Source organism: Octopus bimaculoides, chromosome 1, assembly GCF_046866305.1.
Source record: "Octopus bimaculoides isolate indiv1 chromosome 1, ASM4686630v1, whole genome shotgun sequence".
NCBI classification, from domain to species: Eukaryota; Metazoa; Mollusca; class Cephalopoda; order Octopoda; family Octopodidae; genus Octopus; species Octopus bimaculoides.
In genome coordinates, this window is record NC_142928.1 from 98,681,400 (window position 1) to 98,696,626 (window position 15,227).

General features: G+C 35.8%; 1 protein-coding gene across 1 annotated transcript in view; it reads left to right on the plus strand.

The window, feature by feature from the left end:
- LOC106871545 (GTPase Era, mitochondrial) overlaps positions 1-15,227 on the plus strand; it is a 176,403-nt gene that overhangs the window by 117,997 nt on the left and 43,179 nt on the right. The window contains exons 7-8 of the mRNA XM_052968513.2: positions 8,801-8,913; positions 12,169-12,579. Of these exons, the coding sequence (XP_052824473.2) occupies positions 8,801-8,913; positions 12,169-12,579 (524 nt within the window). The remainder of the gene's footprint in view (positions 1-8,800; positions 8,914-12,168; positions 12,580-15,227) is intronic.

Below are 15,227 nucleotides of genomic sequence, written 5' to 3' on the forward strand. Positions count from 1 at the left end.
CACTGCCACACTCAGCCAACTCACTTTCACATACAGAACTTTTCCTATAGTGTACTAACGAACTGGTATAATTGTCCACATGTTATTGACTCTCTTTCTATCTGCTGTAATAATACACATACACATACGTACTTTTCTTTGTACGACGGCCTGTCTTTGATTATGTTCTTATATGTCGCATTCACACTCTCACACAGACATACATCTTTAACACTACAATAAATATATCTGTTATTCATCTAATACGGTTGTGGTCTTTCATTGCTGGTCATCTATGTTATCGTCGTATAACATATCATGTATATCATCATTTGATATATATATTTGTATGTTCGACCGTGTGACGCGTTTAAATAAAAGGAGTCCTGTTTTTCCATTCGTCACCATTTCTCCTTTTATGAGTTCGCACGGTCGTCTCTTACATATATATATATACATACATACATGCTTGCATGGTTTATTTGTTAGAGCAATTACTGAGTTATAACTGGTTGCTATTCCTACCGCTAACCTCTCAACTATGAAATTAGAATGGCTTTATGTCAGATAACACTTTAACCTTTTAACATTTAAACCAGCCATATCTGACCCAAATACACAACCTGTTTTATGTTCTAACCAGCCAGATACAGCCTATCACACCTACCCTTCAATGCCATTATAAAATATACAATCACGTCACGATTAATTAAAAACAATGTAAATGAAAAAGAAATTACATTTGACAGAATAATCTAAATGCTAAAGGGTTAAACCCAAAATGCATTTCACACTTACTTTTAATAAAATAATTCAAATTCAGGGCTCATCAAGCATAATTTTGTGCCTTAAAACAATGGTGGTTGTAGCAAAGTCTAAACATATGACCATAGTCCAGCAGTATAAGTTGATGTCCAGCAACTTCACCTGAAACCTTTTGTAACCTTTTATAGATGTTAGGCTTTATCCATCATTTGGTTTAATGTAGTCACCTGGCCCTTTGTTCCTTTAGTGCAGCAGTTCTCAAATTGACAAATACTAGCTTTCCCTCCAACTGTTAGGGAAGTCCCCTCCCATTAATGAGAAAACGAAATAGTGTCTACATACATATGATGCTCCTATATTTTCTGTGATACTGGACAAATTTAAAAAGTCAGGAGTTGTTAATGCGGTATATATAATTTAAATGAAAGTACAATACACACACAAATACAACCTATTATAATATTGTTACATTTATTAACAATATCATTGATACTGAGACAAATGCTTATCAAGGCAAGCCTTATATCACTTTCCATCTGTAGACAGCTTCTGTATTGTTTTCATACTTGCTAAAGCAGAAAATTTTTCACAAAATTCTGTTCATCCATATTAAAGCTGGATTTCTGCTGCCTTTTTTTGAACAATTTGTAACAATTTCCATAATGGCACTTGTGTAACAGGTTGGAGAGGCAGGGATTTTCTCAGGATTATGGCTTAGAAAAAAAATCTTAATTCTATTAAATTGGGTGATTTATCTGATACCTTTTCAATCCTTATAAGCCCTTGGTGGGATGGGGGGATCTCACATTCTGTGGAGATCATTGCTTTGCAACAGCCACTCTCTTGCATTTTAGGCCAGGCCTCCTGTCAGAGATTAACTGCTTCCCTTCTTCCCACTAGTTTCAGAGACCATGAGAAGGGTCACAAGGGCTGACTCTCCCCCTCTAAAACATGTAGTTACTTCACTATTTAATTTCATCTAATTGTTTAATATAGCAATGAATTTATCTTTAACAATATCTCTTCTATCTTTGAAATGAAAGTAATATGTTACATTTCCCTCCTCAGCAGCATGAGTGTGATGTGTATAAGAGCCAAGAGCTCTGAGCACAGAAGTTACCAAAGGTAATGAATGATTTCAGAGACAGTTGAAGTGTTTCAGTCATAGAAGTGAAACATCATCATCATATCATCATCACTATACATCCATTTCCCATACTGGCATAGATTGGATGGCTTGACATGAACTGGCAAGGTCAGGGGCTGCAACTGATTCCATGTTTTTTTTGGCTTGATTTCTACTGCTGGATGCCCTTCATAACACCAACCACTTTTAAGAGTATACTGGGTGCTTTTTACATGGCACCAGCACCCAGACCAGTGCTTATTATGTGGCACCTTAGATTTAGGATCTTAATTCAACCACTAAATGGTTGAACTGTTGCTAAATTTTGAGTAAAGCAGAAGAGCAGTACACCATATTTGATGGCACAAAATATGCAAATAGGCATATTTGACATATCCCAATTTCAACATGTTCAGGAAATTTTTTTTTAGTGCATTAAAGCATGTAATATAGGACCCACAGTGATCTTTGAGCGGAGTAAAAAAAAGTGCATCTTATATATGATCAAATATGGTATTACATCCAATCAGGATGTAATATAATGTTAAATGGTGATTTACTCAATAGAAGATGTGGTGTATTGAATTGTTGGTCATGTGGATTGTTTTTACTTTTCTTTTTACCTTCTACTTGTTTTAGTCATGTAACTGTAGCCATGCTGAAGCACGACCTTAAAAGGTTTTAGTCAAACAAATTGACCCCAGGTCTTATTTCTTAAGTCTAGTACTTATTCTATCGGTCTCTTTTGCCAAACTTCTAACTTACAGGGATGTAAACACACCAACACCAGTTGTTAAGAAGTGGGGGGTGGAGGGACAAACACAGAGACAAAAACACACACACACACACACACACACACACACACACACACACACACACACACACACACACACACACACACACACACACACACACACACACACACACACATATATATACATGACAGGCTTCTTTCAGTTTCCATCTACCAGATTCACTCACCTTTACATTCTGAGTTCAAATTCTGCCGAGGTTGATTTTACCTTTCATCCTTTCAGGGTCAATGAAATAAGTACTGGTTAAGCACTGGGGTCGATGTAATCAACTTACACCCTCCCTTGAAATTGCTGGTCTTGTGCCAAAATTTGTATTCGAAATTATCATTATTATTATTATTATTATTATTATTATTATTATTAAGGTGACAAACTGGCAGAATCATTGGCACACCAGGCAAAATGCTTAGCAGTATTTCATCCACCCTTATATTTCTGAGTTCAAATTCCACCGAGGTCAACTTTGCCCTTCATCCTTTCGGGGTCGATAAATTAGGTACCCAGTGAAACACTGGGATCGATGTAATTGACTAGTTCCCTCCCCCAAAATTTCAGGCCAGGTAGAAAGGATTATTATTATTATTATTATTATTATTATTATTATTATTATTATTATTATTATTATTGCATCAAACTGGCAGAATAATCAACACACAAGACAAAATGCTTAAGTAGCATTTCATGTCTTCACATTCCATGTTTGAATGTCGTCAAGGTTGACTTTGCCTTTCATCCCTTTGGGATTACTTACTGGGGTCAGTATAATCAACCATATTCCTCTCCCCCAAAATTTCAGGCCTTGTGCTTAATGTAGAGGATTATCATTACTATTATTATTATTATTAATAAGGCGGCGAGCTGGCAGTAACATTAGCACGCCGGGCGAAATGCTTAGTGGTATTTTGTCTGCCACTATGTTCTGAGTTCAAATTCCACCAATGGCAACATTGCCTTTTATTCTTTCCGGGTCAATAAATTAAGTACCAGTCAAGTACTGGGATTGATTAATTTACTATCCCCCTCGCCACAAATTCCAGGCCTTGTGCCTATAGTAGAAAGGATTATTTTTATTATTATTATTATTATTATTAGCTGTGGTCAGTGGTGGGGACACATAAAAGACACCCGTACCAGTGACACACAAAAAGCACCTACTACATTCTTGGAATGGTTGGCATTAGAAAGGGCATCCAGTTGTAGAAACCAAGCCAAATCAGACTGGAGCCTTGTACAGCTCTCCAGCTTACCAGTTCCAGTTAAACCATCTAGGCCATGCCAGCATGGAAAACAGATGCTAAATGATGATGATGATGATGATGATGATTTGAAGTCTTTGTGAATTTCTTCTGAGAATTTAGTTGCTGTGGATACAATCAATTTGCTACACTTCATGTTGTTGTTTGTTGTGCTTCAACAAGAACTAATAGTTGGATTTGGTGGAAGCCATCTTATCTACATAATAACAGCAAGTAGGAAAACAGATCATCATAGTTGTTGTAATTATAGTTTATTATGATGGTTGTTGTTTGTAGTTGTTATTTTAATTTTTTCTTTTGTTGATATCTATTTCTTTGTGTTTTAGCTGCTCTCCACTCAGAGCTGGCATGTTGCATGCTAGAGTGCTGGACTCTATCCCCCTGGGTGGTAGTAGCTGCATGTGTGGGTGTCTCTCTGGCCAAGACCAAGTGTGAAGTATATATCTATCAAGTTGTTGGCTTTCTCACTTCACTGCCAGAAGATGGCAGCCTGCAGGTGGCGTCACTAACAGCTTTGCTGTCCATCTAGAAAGGCTCTGCCAGCTCCTTGCAGCCAAACCCATTTCTCATTGACGTGTTAATTACTCGTGTAACATGCAGTGTAAGTTGCTATGAGGGGTTGATAGGAACAGAGAGAGAGAGAGAGAGAGAGAGGTATATACATATATACATAGATATTCAGAGAGAAATATGTAGATAGCTAGACAGAAATACAGCTAGATGGAGAGAAAAAAATACTGAGAAATACATAGAGAGAAAAAGAGAGAGAAATATTCTGAGAAAAATACGTGATAGCTTAATAGATATATGAAGAGATGGAGGCATAAAGAGCAAGATGGATACAGAGAGAGAGAGAAGTAGGGGGAAATTTGAGGAAGACGTGTGTGTATTACTGGTAATCCTGCGTATGTTTTTAACTCAGAAAATACAGGAAGAGAATAAAGTATTTGAGTATGTGTATCAAGTTATACAGTCCCTGTATGTATGCATTTCTATGTTAGAATGTGTATGTTTTAGAAGATGAAAAAAGTTGTAACATTGCCTATTGTAATCAAACCTCATGCCTGCTACAAACCTACTCTTTGTACTAACCAGTAAACCAAGGTGACATTACATCTTTAACCATACAAATTAGAAGCCTTAATCTTTCAAGCTAGGATTTCTCATTCCATACCGTATGTTTATGTATTGAGTGTGACTTTAAAGTTTTGCTAAGTCTGAGGCTAAGGCACAGACTCAGTGAAACTTCAAAGTTATCATCATCATCATCATCATCATCATAATTTAACATCCACTTTTCCATTCCTGCATGAATCAGGCAGAATTTGTTGAGTTGGGTTTCCTACAACCAGATGCCCTTCCTGTCACTGACATTTACCTGTTTCCAAATGAGGTAATATTACCCTGTGACCAGGGTATGTTTCCCAAGAAGATTGGAAATAAATGGTGACATTCATTTACAACTTTCACATAAAGTCAAAGCAAAGAGATGGTAACATGCACGCATGCACACACATGTGCACGCACACACACACACACACACACACAACAGATTTCTTTCAGTTTCCGTTTACCAAATCCACTCACAAAGCTTTTGTAGAAAACACATACCCAAGATGCTGTACAGTAGGACAGAAACCAAGACCAAGTTCTTGGCCATGCCTGCACCTTTGATGTCACCATCAATAAAATGATAATAAATTTTAAAGCTTACACATTAATTGTGTTCCTTATTCAGTCAACGTTTGCTGTATTTATGCTTATTAAAAAACATGTATATATGCTGCCTGAAGATCAGAAGCTTGAATCTTTAAGTTACAAAATGTGAAATGTCAGCTTCAACAAATGTAATATGTATAAAAATACTAATTTCAACTACATATGTGTGTATGAGTATTTGTATATGGGCGTGCTATTTTTGGCATTAGTGAATATGCGTGCAATAGTAGACAAACAGTGATAAAGAGAAAGAAAAAAAGGTAATTAATTAATTAATACCAGCATACCATGATTAGTATTCAAATTTATTACCAGTCTCCCACTAACTTCTCACCATTCTTAAACCCATAAGAATTTTTAATTTGTGTTCTCTACTGCAGTAGATATCACATAGCTAACATAACTTTATCTCTAATCCATATATGATATATACTATGAATCCTAGAGTCACTGTCTGAAGAAGATGGGATGATCACAATTTCTTCATAGGTTTGTTTGATCAGAAGTTAAACAATGAGATTAACCCTTTACATTCAGATTATTCTGTCAAATGTAAAGTTTATATATTCACACCATGTAAAATTAATCTTGCATCATTTCATGGCTTTGAGATTTCAATTATGTGATTGTTTATTTTTAAAATGACACAATAAGGTAGCTATGAATGACCATATCTGACTAGTTTGAACATAAAACAGGTAGAATATTTTGGCCAGATATGGCCAGTTTAAGCACTAAAGGGTTAATCCTTTTTTAATTCCTTATACTGGTTTCTCTTCATTTATTTCTGATTGTTTCTTCATTATTCAATATTTACTAATGACTAAAACTATGGTTTTAGAACTACATTCAGTGCTTTAAGTGTTGTAACTCTGAATTACAAAGGCCTGTGCATGTACTCAGCCAAAGGATGAAATAAGAAAGGAGAAAAGACAATGAAGATGATAAGAATAAGAATAATAGTAGTAATATTGATGATTATTATTCTTATGATCTTCATTGTCTTTTCTCCTTTCTTATTTCATCCTTTGGCTGAGGACATGCACAGGCTTTTGTAATTCAGAGTTACAACACTTGAAGCACTGAATGTAGTTCTGAAAACATAGTTTAGTCATTAGCAATAATAATAATGATAATACTGATGATGTGAAGGTGCATGGCTCAGTGGTTAGAGTATCAGGCTCACAACAATAAGGTAGTGAGTTCGATCCCTGGATTAGGCTGTGTGTCATGTTCTTGAGCAAGACACTTCATTTCATGCTGCTCCAGTTCACTCAGCAGTAGAAATGAGTCACTGGTGCCAAGCTACATCGGCCTTTCCTTTGGATAACATTGATGGCACAGGGAGGGGAGGCTGATATGCTTGGGTAACTGCTGGTCTTCCATAAACAACCTTGCCCAGGCTTGTACCTCGGAAGGGAACTTTCTAAGTGCAATCCCATGGTCATTCATGACCAAAGGGGGTCTTTACCCTTTTAATATTGATGAGGATGATAGTAATAATTCTTTCAAATTTTGGCACAAAGCAAGCAATCTTAGGGAAGGTGGTAAGTCAATTACATTGACCCTAGTGCTCAGCCAGTACTTATTTTGTCAACCCCAAAAGGATGAAAGGCAATCAACATTAGCAGAATTTGAACTCTGTTAAGACTCAGAAAAATTGCCATTAAATATTTTATTTGACATACTAATGATTCTACCAGCTCACCTCCTTAAATAATAATAATAATAATAATAATAATAAATATAATAATAATAATAATAATAAATATAATAATAATAATAATAATAATAATAATAAAAATATTCAGACAAATACATAACAAAAACACCAGGACTTACAAATATATATAACATTCAGAAAATTGCACTACTGGGCACTGCACATATCCTACACAAAACACTTTCAATACAGTAACCATAAGAGCATCACAGCAAACCACAGCACATACCCAAGGTACACAAAGCTGCGCTCGGTAGTGAAGTGAAAGCACGTTATAAAAATAAACTACTGAATAATAATAATAATGCTTTCAAATCCTAGCACAAAGTGGGATAAGTCAGTTACATCAACTCTTGTATTTTATTGACTCTCAAGGGATGAAAAGCAAAGTTAACTTTGGCAGAACCTTTGGAACCAAAGGTTCTGGGAAATCAATGTATTTTTACCCTAAGTGTTTCATTGAGGAATTGAAATCATATCCTAATGGTGATTGGCTGCCAAAATATGCATTTACTTGTATATACCAGTTTTATATAACCTTACTTTTCTAATTTGTCTGTTTTACTATAAACAAAATATTAATTTGAAGTAACATAGGTTAGTGAACAATAAAATAGCATTGGAAGATGATTACAAAAATAATTATGAGCTGAAAAGCAGCACAAAGCTGACAAGCAACAAAGAAGTGTCCGTTAGTTGATAGCCTGAGATGACTCTAAAATTGTAAATGATGCTGGCAGTTGAGCATTTGAGACATCATCATCGTTTAATGTCTGCTCTCCATGTTGGCATGGGTTGGACAGTTTGACATGGAGCTGGCTAGCAGGGAGCTGTCCAGACTCCAACTGTCTGTTGTGTCATGGTTTCTATGGCTGGATGCCCTTCCTAACGCCAACCACTTAGCAGAGTGTGTTGGGTGCTTTTTTTAAGTGCCACCTGCATGGGTGCATTTTTGCAGCACCAGCATGGATGCATTAATGCAGTACTGGCATGGATGCTTTTTAGGTGACACTGGCACCTGAAAGGACTAACCTGTATGTGTGGAAGACTGATTTTACTTAGCTTGATATGTCTTATCAAGTACAGCAAATCACTACATATCCTGGCCGCTTGCCATTTCCTCAATGCGGCCCAGCATCTGAAGATCTTTTCTCACCATTTTGTCCTACGTCTTCCTGGGTCTACCCCTTCCACAGGTACCTTCCACAATTAGAGCTTGGCACTTCTTTATGCAACTGTCCTCATCCATATGCAAAGTTAATTAAACACCTGGGGTAAACAGAGTTATGTAAACAGAGGGAATAAATGTTTATGGGGATATATAGGTTATGCAGACTTGAGGAAGTAAATGTTGAACTAACATCCTTGAGTTTTTGGTTGCAGTATGTTTATACAAAGACTCTGCTTTTGTTTTCAGTTGGAATTATAGTTGATGTTTCCAATAAATGGCATTCGCGAGAACTTGGCCAGTCTATTCTTCAACTTCTCTGCTGTAACGCACACATACCAGCTATACTGATACTTAACAAGGTAAGTTACGGTTTAACTATTTCCTCATAATACAATAATGTTGAGTTCAACTTCAATTTAGCCATTAACATTAGCAGATCAAATCTTTCTATATGAAACTAAAACAAATTTGTTTTTGAAAGAAATTCAAGGTTGTGATACAAAACAGTGAGAATCAAATTTCTTTGTAATCATTGAAACAAATCTTTGGCAAAATTGTCACATCTGAAACTCATTGATCCACCACCGATCTTTCATTCTACATCTTAAGTGTATTTTTTTTCTGTCCCGAATCTCAATGTGATTTTTGCATTTTCTCCAAAGGTGTCCTTCACAGCATATTACTGCTACTTGTTTTACAGAAACTAAAAAACAACCATTCTTTCTCAAATGGGCATACATATTTTTTATAGTTTCCAGCATTCTCTCTCATTCATTTCTAGATTATCATTGCTGTTTAACCCCAGGTCTACCATAATTAGTCAGACCCAAAAGGTGATCCTGGCATCACCACCCAGCCTTTTATTTATCTATTTTTCTGATTTAGTTTGATTTTGGACCATATTATTCTATTTCTCTCCCTTTTTTAAGAAGGTAGACTATTATTTCTAGCAGGTCAAGTGATGATATAGAGGCTCTCATCATTGTTGTAAGGCTGTGGTAGCTGGGTATTAACAGATTATCCCCTTCTCTTAAAATTTGTAGCCTTATTCCAATATGAAAAATTATTATTACTATTACTGAAGTATTAGATGGCAGAAATTCTAGACTGATAAACAAAATGCCTTGTGATTTTTGTTCTGGTTTCTAAAGTTCTAAGTTCAAATCCAACAGTTCAGCCTTGCATTTCATCCTTCCTGGGTTGACAAAGTATCCTTCAAATGCTAAGTTTGATGATATCAATGAAACGCTTCCTCTTAAACTTTCTGCTTGAATTAGAAACTATTATTATTAACATGCTGGACAAAATGCTTAGAAGCATTTCTTCCAGCTGTTTACATTCTGAGTTCAAATCTGGCTGAAATCAACTTTGCCATTTATCCTTTCAGAGTCAATAAAACAAGTACCAGTTGAGTACTGGGGTCAATGTTATCAATTAGCCTCCTCTCACTAAAATTTCTGGCTTTGTGCCTATAGCAGAAAGGATTGTCATTATCATTATTGTTGTTGTTGTTGTTATTATTAAGGCGGTGAGCTAGCAGAATTGTTAGCGCACTGGACAAAATGCTTAGTGGTATTTAGCCCTGTTGCTACATGAGTTCAAATTTCACCAAGATTGACTTTGCCTTTCATCCTTTTGTGGTCAATAAATTAAGTTCCAATGAAACACTGGGATAAATATAATCGACTAGTTTCCTCCCCCAAAATTTCTGGCCTTGTGCCTTCAGTAGAAAGGATTATTATTATTTCCACCAGGGTTGACTTTGCTTGTTATCCTTTTTGGGCTCAATAAAATAAGTCCCAATTGAGCATTGGGATCAGTGTAACTGACTTACTCCTCCACCAAACTTGCTGGCCTTGTGCCAAAATTTGAAACCATTATTATTATTACTATTATTATTTAAGGCAGTGAGCTGGCAGAATCATTAGAATGCTGGACTATATGCTAAGTAGCATTTCTTCCTGCCTTACATTCTCAGTTCAAATTCTGCCGAGGTCGAATTTGCCTTTCATCCTTTCAGGATTGATAAATTAAGTACTAGTGAAACACTGGGATCAGTGTAATCAACTTGTCCCCTCCCCAAAAATTTCAGGCCTTGTGTTTTTAGTAGAAAGGATTATTATTATCATTATTAATATTATTATTATTATTAACTACAGAGCAAGAAACGATGCTAATTTTCATCTCTGTAAGCTTTTATCAAAATTTCTCATTCTTTTCCCATCCTTTTAGGTGTTTGTTTGCTTGATTTTTGTTAATCAGAGCTCATCAACTGCATTTAGGTGCAGTGGTTTATGCATAATGTCAACCCAGTTGGGGTCTCAGTTGTTTTGAAATTTTTCAAAACAGCTAAATCTTGATTTTTCTCTGCTAAAAACAAGGAGTTGGGGAAAAAAATAACTTACAATATTATTCAACAAAGTGACACAAGTGAGTGAAAAACAGTATAGCAGAGAGACAGAGAGAGAAGGAATGCTTTTAATGAGGTCAGATAGCATCCAAGTTGAGAAGGATAGTGTGTTATTGTCAAGGTAACAAAAACAAAAGAAAAAAAAAAACCACACAACCTGGAAACAACATCAGCAAAATTAACAACAACTTTGGTGACAAAAGCAAAAAGTGGCATTTCATCTGTCTTTACATTCTGAGTTCAAATACTGTGAAAGTCAGTTTTGCTTTGTATCCTTTTGGGGTTAAGAAAACAAATACCAGTTGAGCATAGGGTGAATGTAATCAACTTCTCGCTCCCCCAAAGTTGCTGACTTTGTGTCAAAATTTGAAGCTATTATTATTATTTGTCAGTGCCGCTGGACTGGCTCCTGTGTGGGTGGCACGTAAAATACACCATTTTGAGCGTGGCCGTTGCCAGTACCGCCTGACTGGCCTTCGTGCCGGTGACACATAAAAGCACCCACTACACTCTTGGAGTGGTTGGTGTGAAGAAGGGCATCCAGCTGTAGAAACTCTACCAAATCAGATTGGAGCCTGGTGTAGCCATCTGGTTCACTAGTCCTCAGTCAAATCATCCAACCCATGCTAGTGTGGAAAGCGGACGTTAAACGATGATGATGATGATTATCATTATTATTATTATTATTATTATTATTATTATTATTACTATTATTATTATTATTATTATTATAGTGAGGATGCATGGCATAGTGGTTAGAGTGTGGCATTCACAATCACAAGATTGTGGTTTTAGTTCCTAGTCTGGATGATGCATTGCGTCCTTAAGCAAAATACTTCATCTCACATTGTTCTACATTCACTTCAACACCTGGTGTGTAGTACACCATGCACCTGTTCGAGCAACATCGATTTGATGGAGAGAGTGATCTAAAGTACAACACATACATTTGATCACTATAAACAAATCATTTGTGCAGGTCGTTCAGCAATAGCTGAACACTCATACACCATCTCCAATGAGAGAGTTCATCATTTACAACAGTGTAGGAGCAGAATCTGTAGAGCAATGGAAAAACTGCCTTGTAGTATTTAGTTTTGTTCCAGTCAGATACTGGGGTGGAGGTGGTACAAGTTCATCAACTGTCTCTTCTCTCAATATTTGTGGCTTATTACTGTATTCTAAATTCTTTGAAATATTTCAGATTGACAAATTGGATAAGAGGAATCAGTTGTTGGAAATTACTAGAATTCTAACAGAAGGAACCGTTGATAATAAAAAAGCTGATTTCATTCGAAAGAATATGAAAGTTAATGAAAAGATACAGAAAGAAATCTTCCAGAAACATGGCCTGAAACTGAAGAAATCAAATATTCCTGACCACTATCAAACTCAAACTAAAACTCAGACCCCTCTTGATAGGGATTTAGTGAGCGAGTTTTCAGTAAAAAGTTCTGTAGACATAGAAGATAAAGTTGAAGTTGAATCATGGCAGGACTATCATAAGAGAATGCAAAATATTAGGTCGAAAGTGAAAGACAAAAAAGGCTGGCCTAATTTCAGCAATGTTTTTATGATCTCAGCACTAAATAATGATGGAGTTTCAGACCTAAAGGTAAGACTTTTCTTCAGTTAGTTGGATCTCTCTCTCTCTCTCTCTCTCCCTCTCTCTCTCTCTCTCTCCCTCTCTCTCTCTCTCGCAGAGGTGGCAGTGACTGGGGGGATGTTTTCTGTTGTGTCAGCATTGACATGTTGTCTGCTATTGCTTGTTCATTGTATCTCCGAGGAAAACCCACACAGATTCCTATACATCAGCACACACACACTGTACTCTGCTTGCTATGATTATTCAACATATGTTATAGTACATTATATACTTTATAAAAAAAAGTACCTTATGTACTTTATAAAAAAGTGCTCAGTAGTTAGAGCATCGGGTTCACAATCATGAGGTTATGAGTTTGATTCCCAGACCAGGATTTGTGTTATGTTCTTGAGCAAGACACTTTATTTCACGTTGCTCCAGTTCACTCAGTTGTAGAAATGAGTTGCAACATGACTAGTGCCAAGCTGTATCAGCCTTTGCCTTTCCCTTGGAAAACATCAGTGGCAAGGAGAGGGGAGGCTGGTATGCATGGGTGACTGCTGATCTTTCATAAACAACCTTGCCCAGACTTGTGCTTCAGAGGGGAACTTTCTAGGTGTAATTCCATAGTCATTCATGACCGATGGGGTCGTTATATACTTTATATTAATTATAATGTATCAACACACAGCACCTTGTATACTATATATCAAGCAATTATGTGCAGTTTATATATCATATCAACATATCGCACCTGATGTACTATATGTCAACATCTGGTACCTTATCTTATGTGCTATGTTGTATCAACACACAACCTACATATCATCATCATCATCATCATTTTAATGTCCATTTTTCCATGCTTGTATGAGTTATATGGAGTTTCTTGTGGCTCTTCCTGTTGTTAATCTTCACCTGTTTCCAAACCAGGTAATATTTCCCCATGGCCAGACAGGTTCTCACAAAATATTGGAAATGAATGTCACTGCTTGTATGACAGTGACACTCATTTACATCTATCACGCTGTATCAAGACAACATGACACAAACAAAATATGAACACACACACACACACACATGATGAGATTCTTTCAGTTTCTGTCTACCAAATCCACTTACAGAGCTTTGGTTGGGTTGCAGCTATAGTAGAAGAGACTTGACCAAGGTACCACACAATGGGACTGAACCTGCTGGAAGCATGTGGTTGAGAAACAAACTTCTTACCAACCATGCAGCTACACCTCTACCTATACTGTATAATATATCAATACACAAAATTTTATGTACAGTATGTCATATCAGTTCTCAGTACCTTACTATATGTCATATCAACATGCAATATCTTCCATACGTTGTGATATATCAACATATATTACCTGACATATAATATTTTATACCAGCACACAATATCTTACATATTATGTAACATGTTATATACTGTATGATATGTCAACACAGGTATCGTATTTACATAGTGTCATATACTAATATACTATGCCATATCAATCCACAATAACTGATATGCTATGTATCTGCACACAACATCTTACACATTATGTGACAAAACAACGAAGTATGTGTCCGTCTGTCTGTGTATCTGTTTACACATGCAGTTAACTTTATCATTGTGTATAAGATATATTGCATGTTTGGGTATATGAGAATATATAGACAAATAACTATGATCTGTTTGTGTGTCAGCAGATAACTTTATACTCTGTATCTCTTTCTCTCTCTCTCCAAATAACTTTATATTGATCACGATCACATAATTAGTAAATAAAAACACTGATATTGAAGTTTATTCCAATGTACATTTTAGCACATTTTTGTTTCCCAAACGTTCCATTTCTTACAGATTTAACTTTCTTACCTTGAATTTATCACACTTGCAGTGACAGAGAAACTGGGTGGGTGGGTAGCATTCACTCCTTCTCTCTCTCTTCTCTCCTCTCTCTTGAGGCCTCCACTCAAACATTTCACATTACTGGTTGTTTCTAAAACCTAGTTTGGACTCGATAATGAATTCTTCATATATCTTTGGTTTCTCTTATCTCAATATCAAAGACACTTCTCCTAATTTAAAATTAATTTCTGCTGCTACCTATCTTGGCTGTCGTCCATGATTATTTGATAAAATCTTGTCCCAAAGGAGTGGCTCTGCAGCAAGATGCCAGCTGAGATTCCAAAGTGTTCGTCTTCCGTATCCAATTGTCACACTTCGTGTCATCCTCTACCTAATTTATGAAACCACGGCTTAATACGGGAAGAAGCTATAGAGTTGTATGTGTATATATATATGCACGTACCTCTATGTCCATGTTCATATGTATGCACTTATGAGCCATGCATACAGTCTCCATTGCTAATTCACACTTTCTTACATTTTTCAATCACTTACACACACACACAGAGCAGTCACATGCAAACACATACTCATACATGCATGCCTGTATATATATATATATATATATATATATATATATATATATATGTATATGTATATATATATATATATATATATATATACATATACATATATATATATATATATATATATGTATATGTATATATATATATATATATATATATATACATATACATATATATATATATATATATATATATATATATATATATATATATATGTATATGTATATATATATATATATATA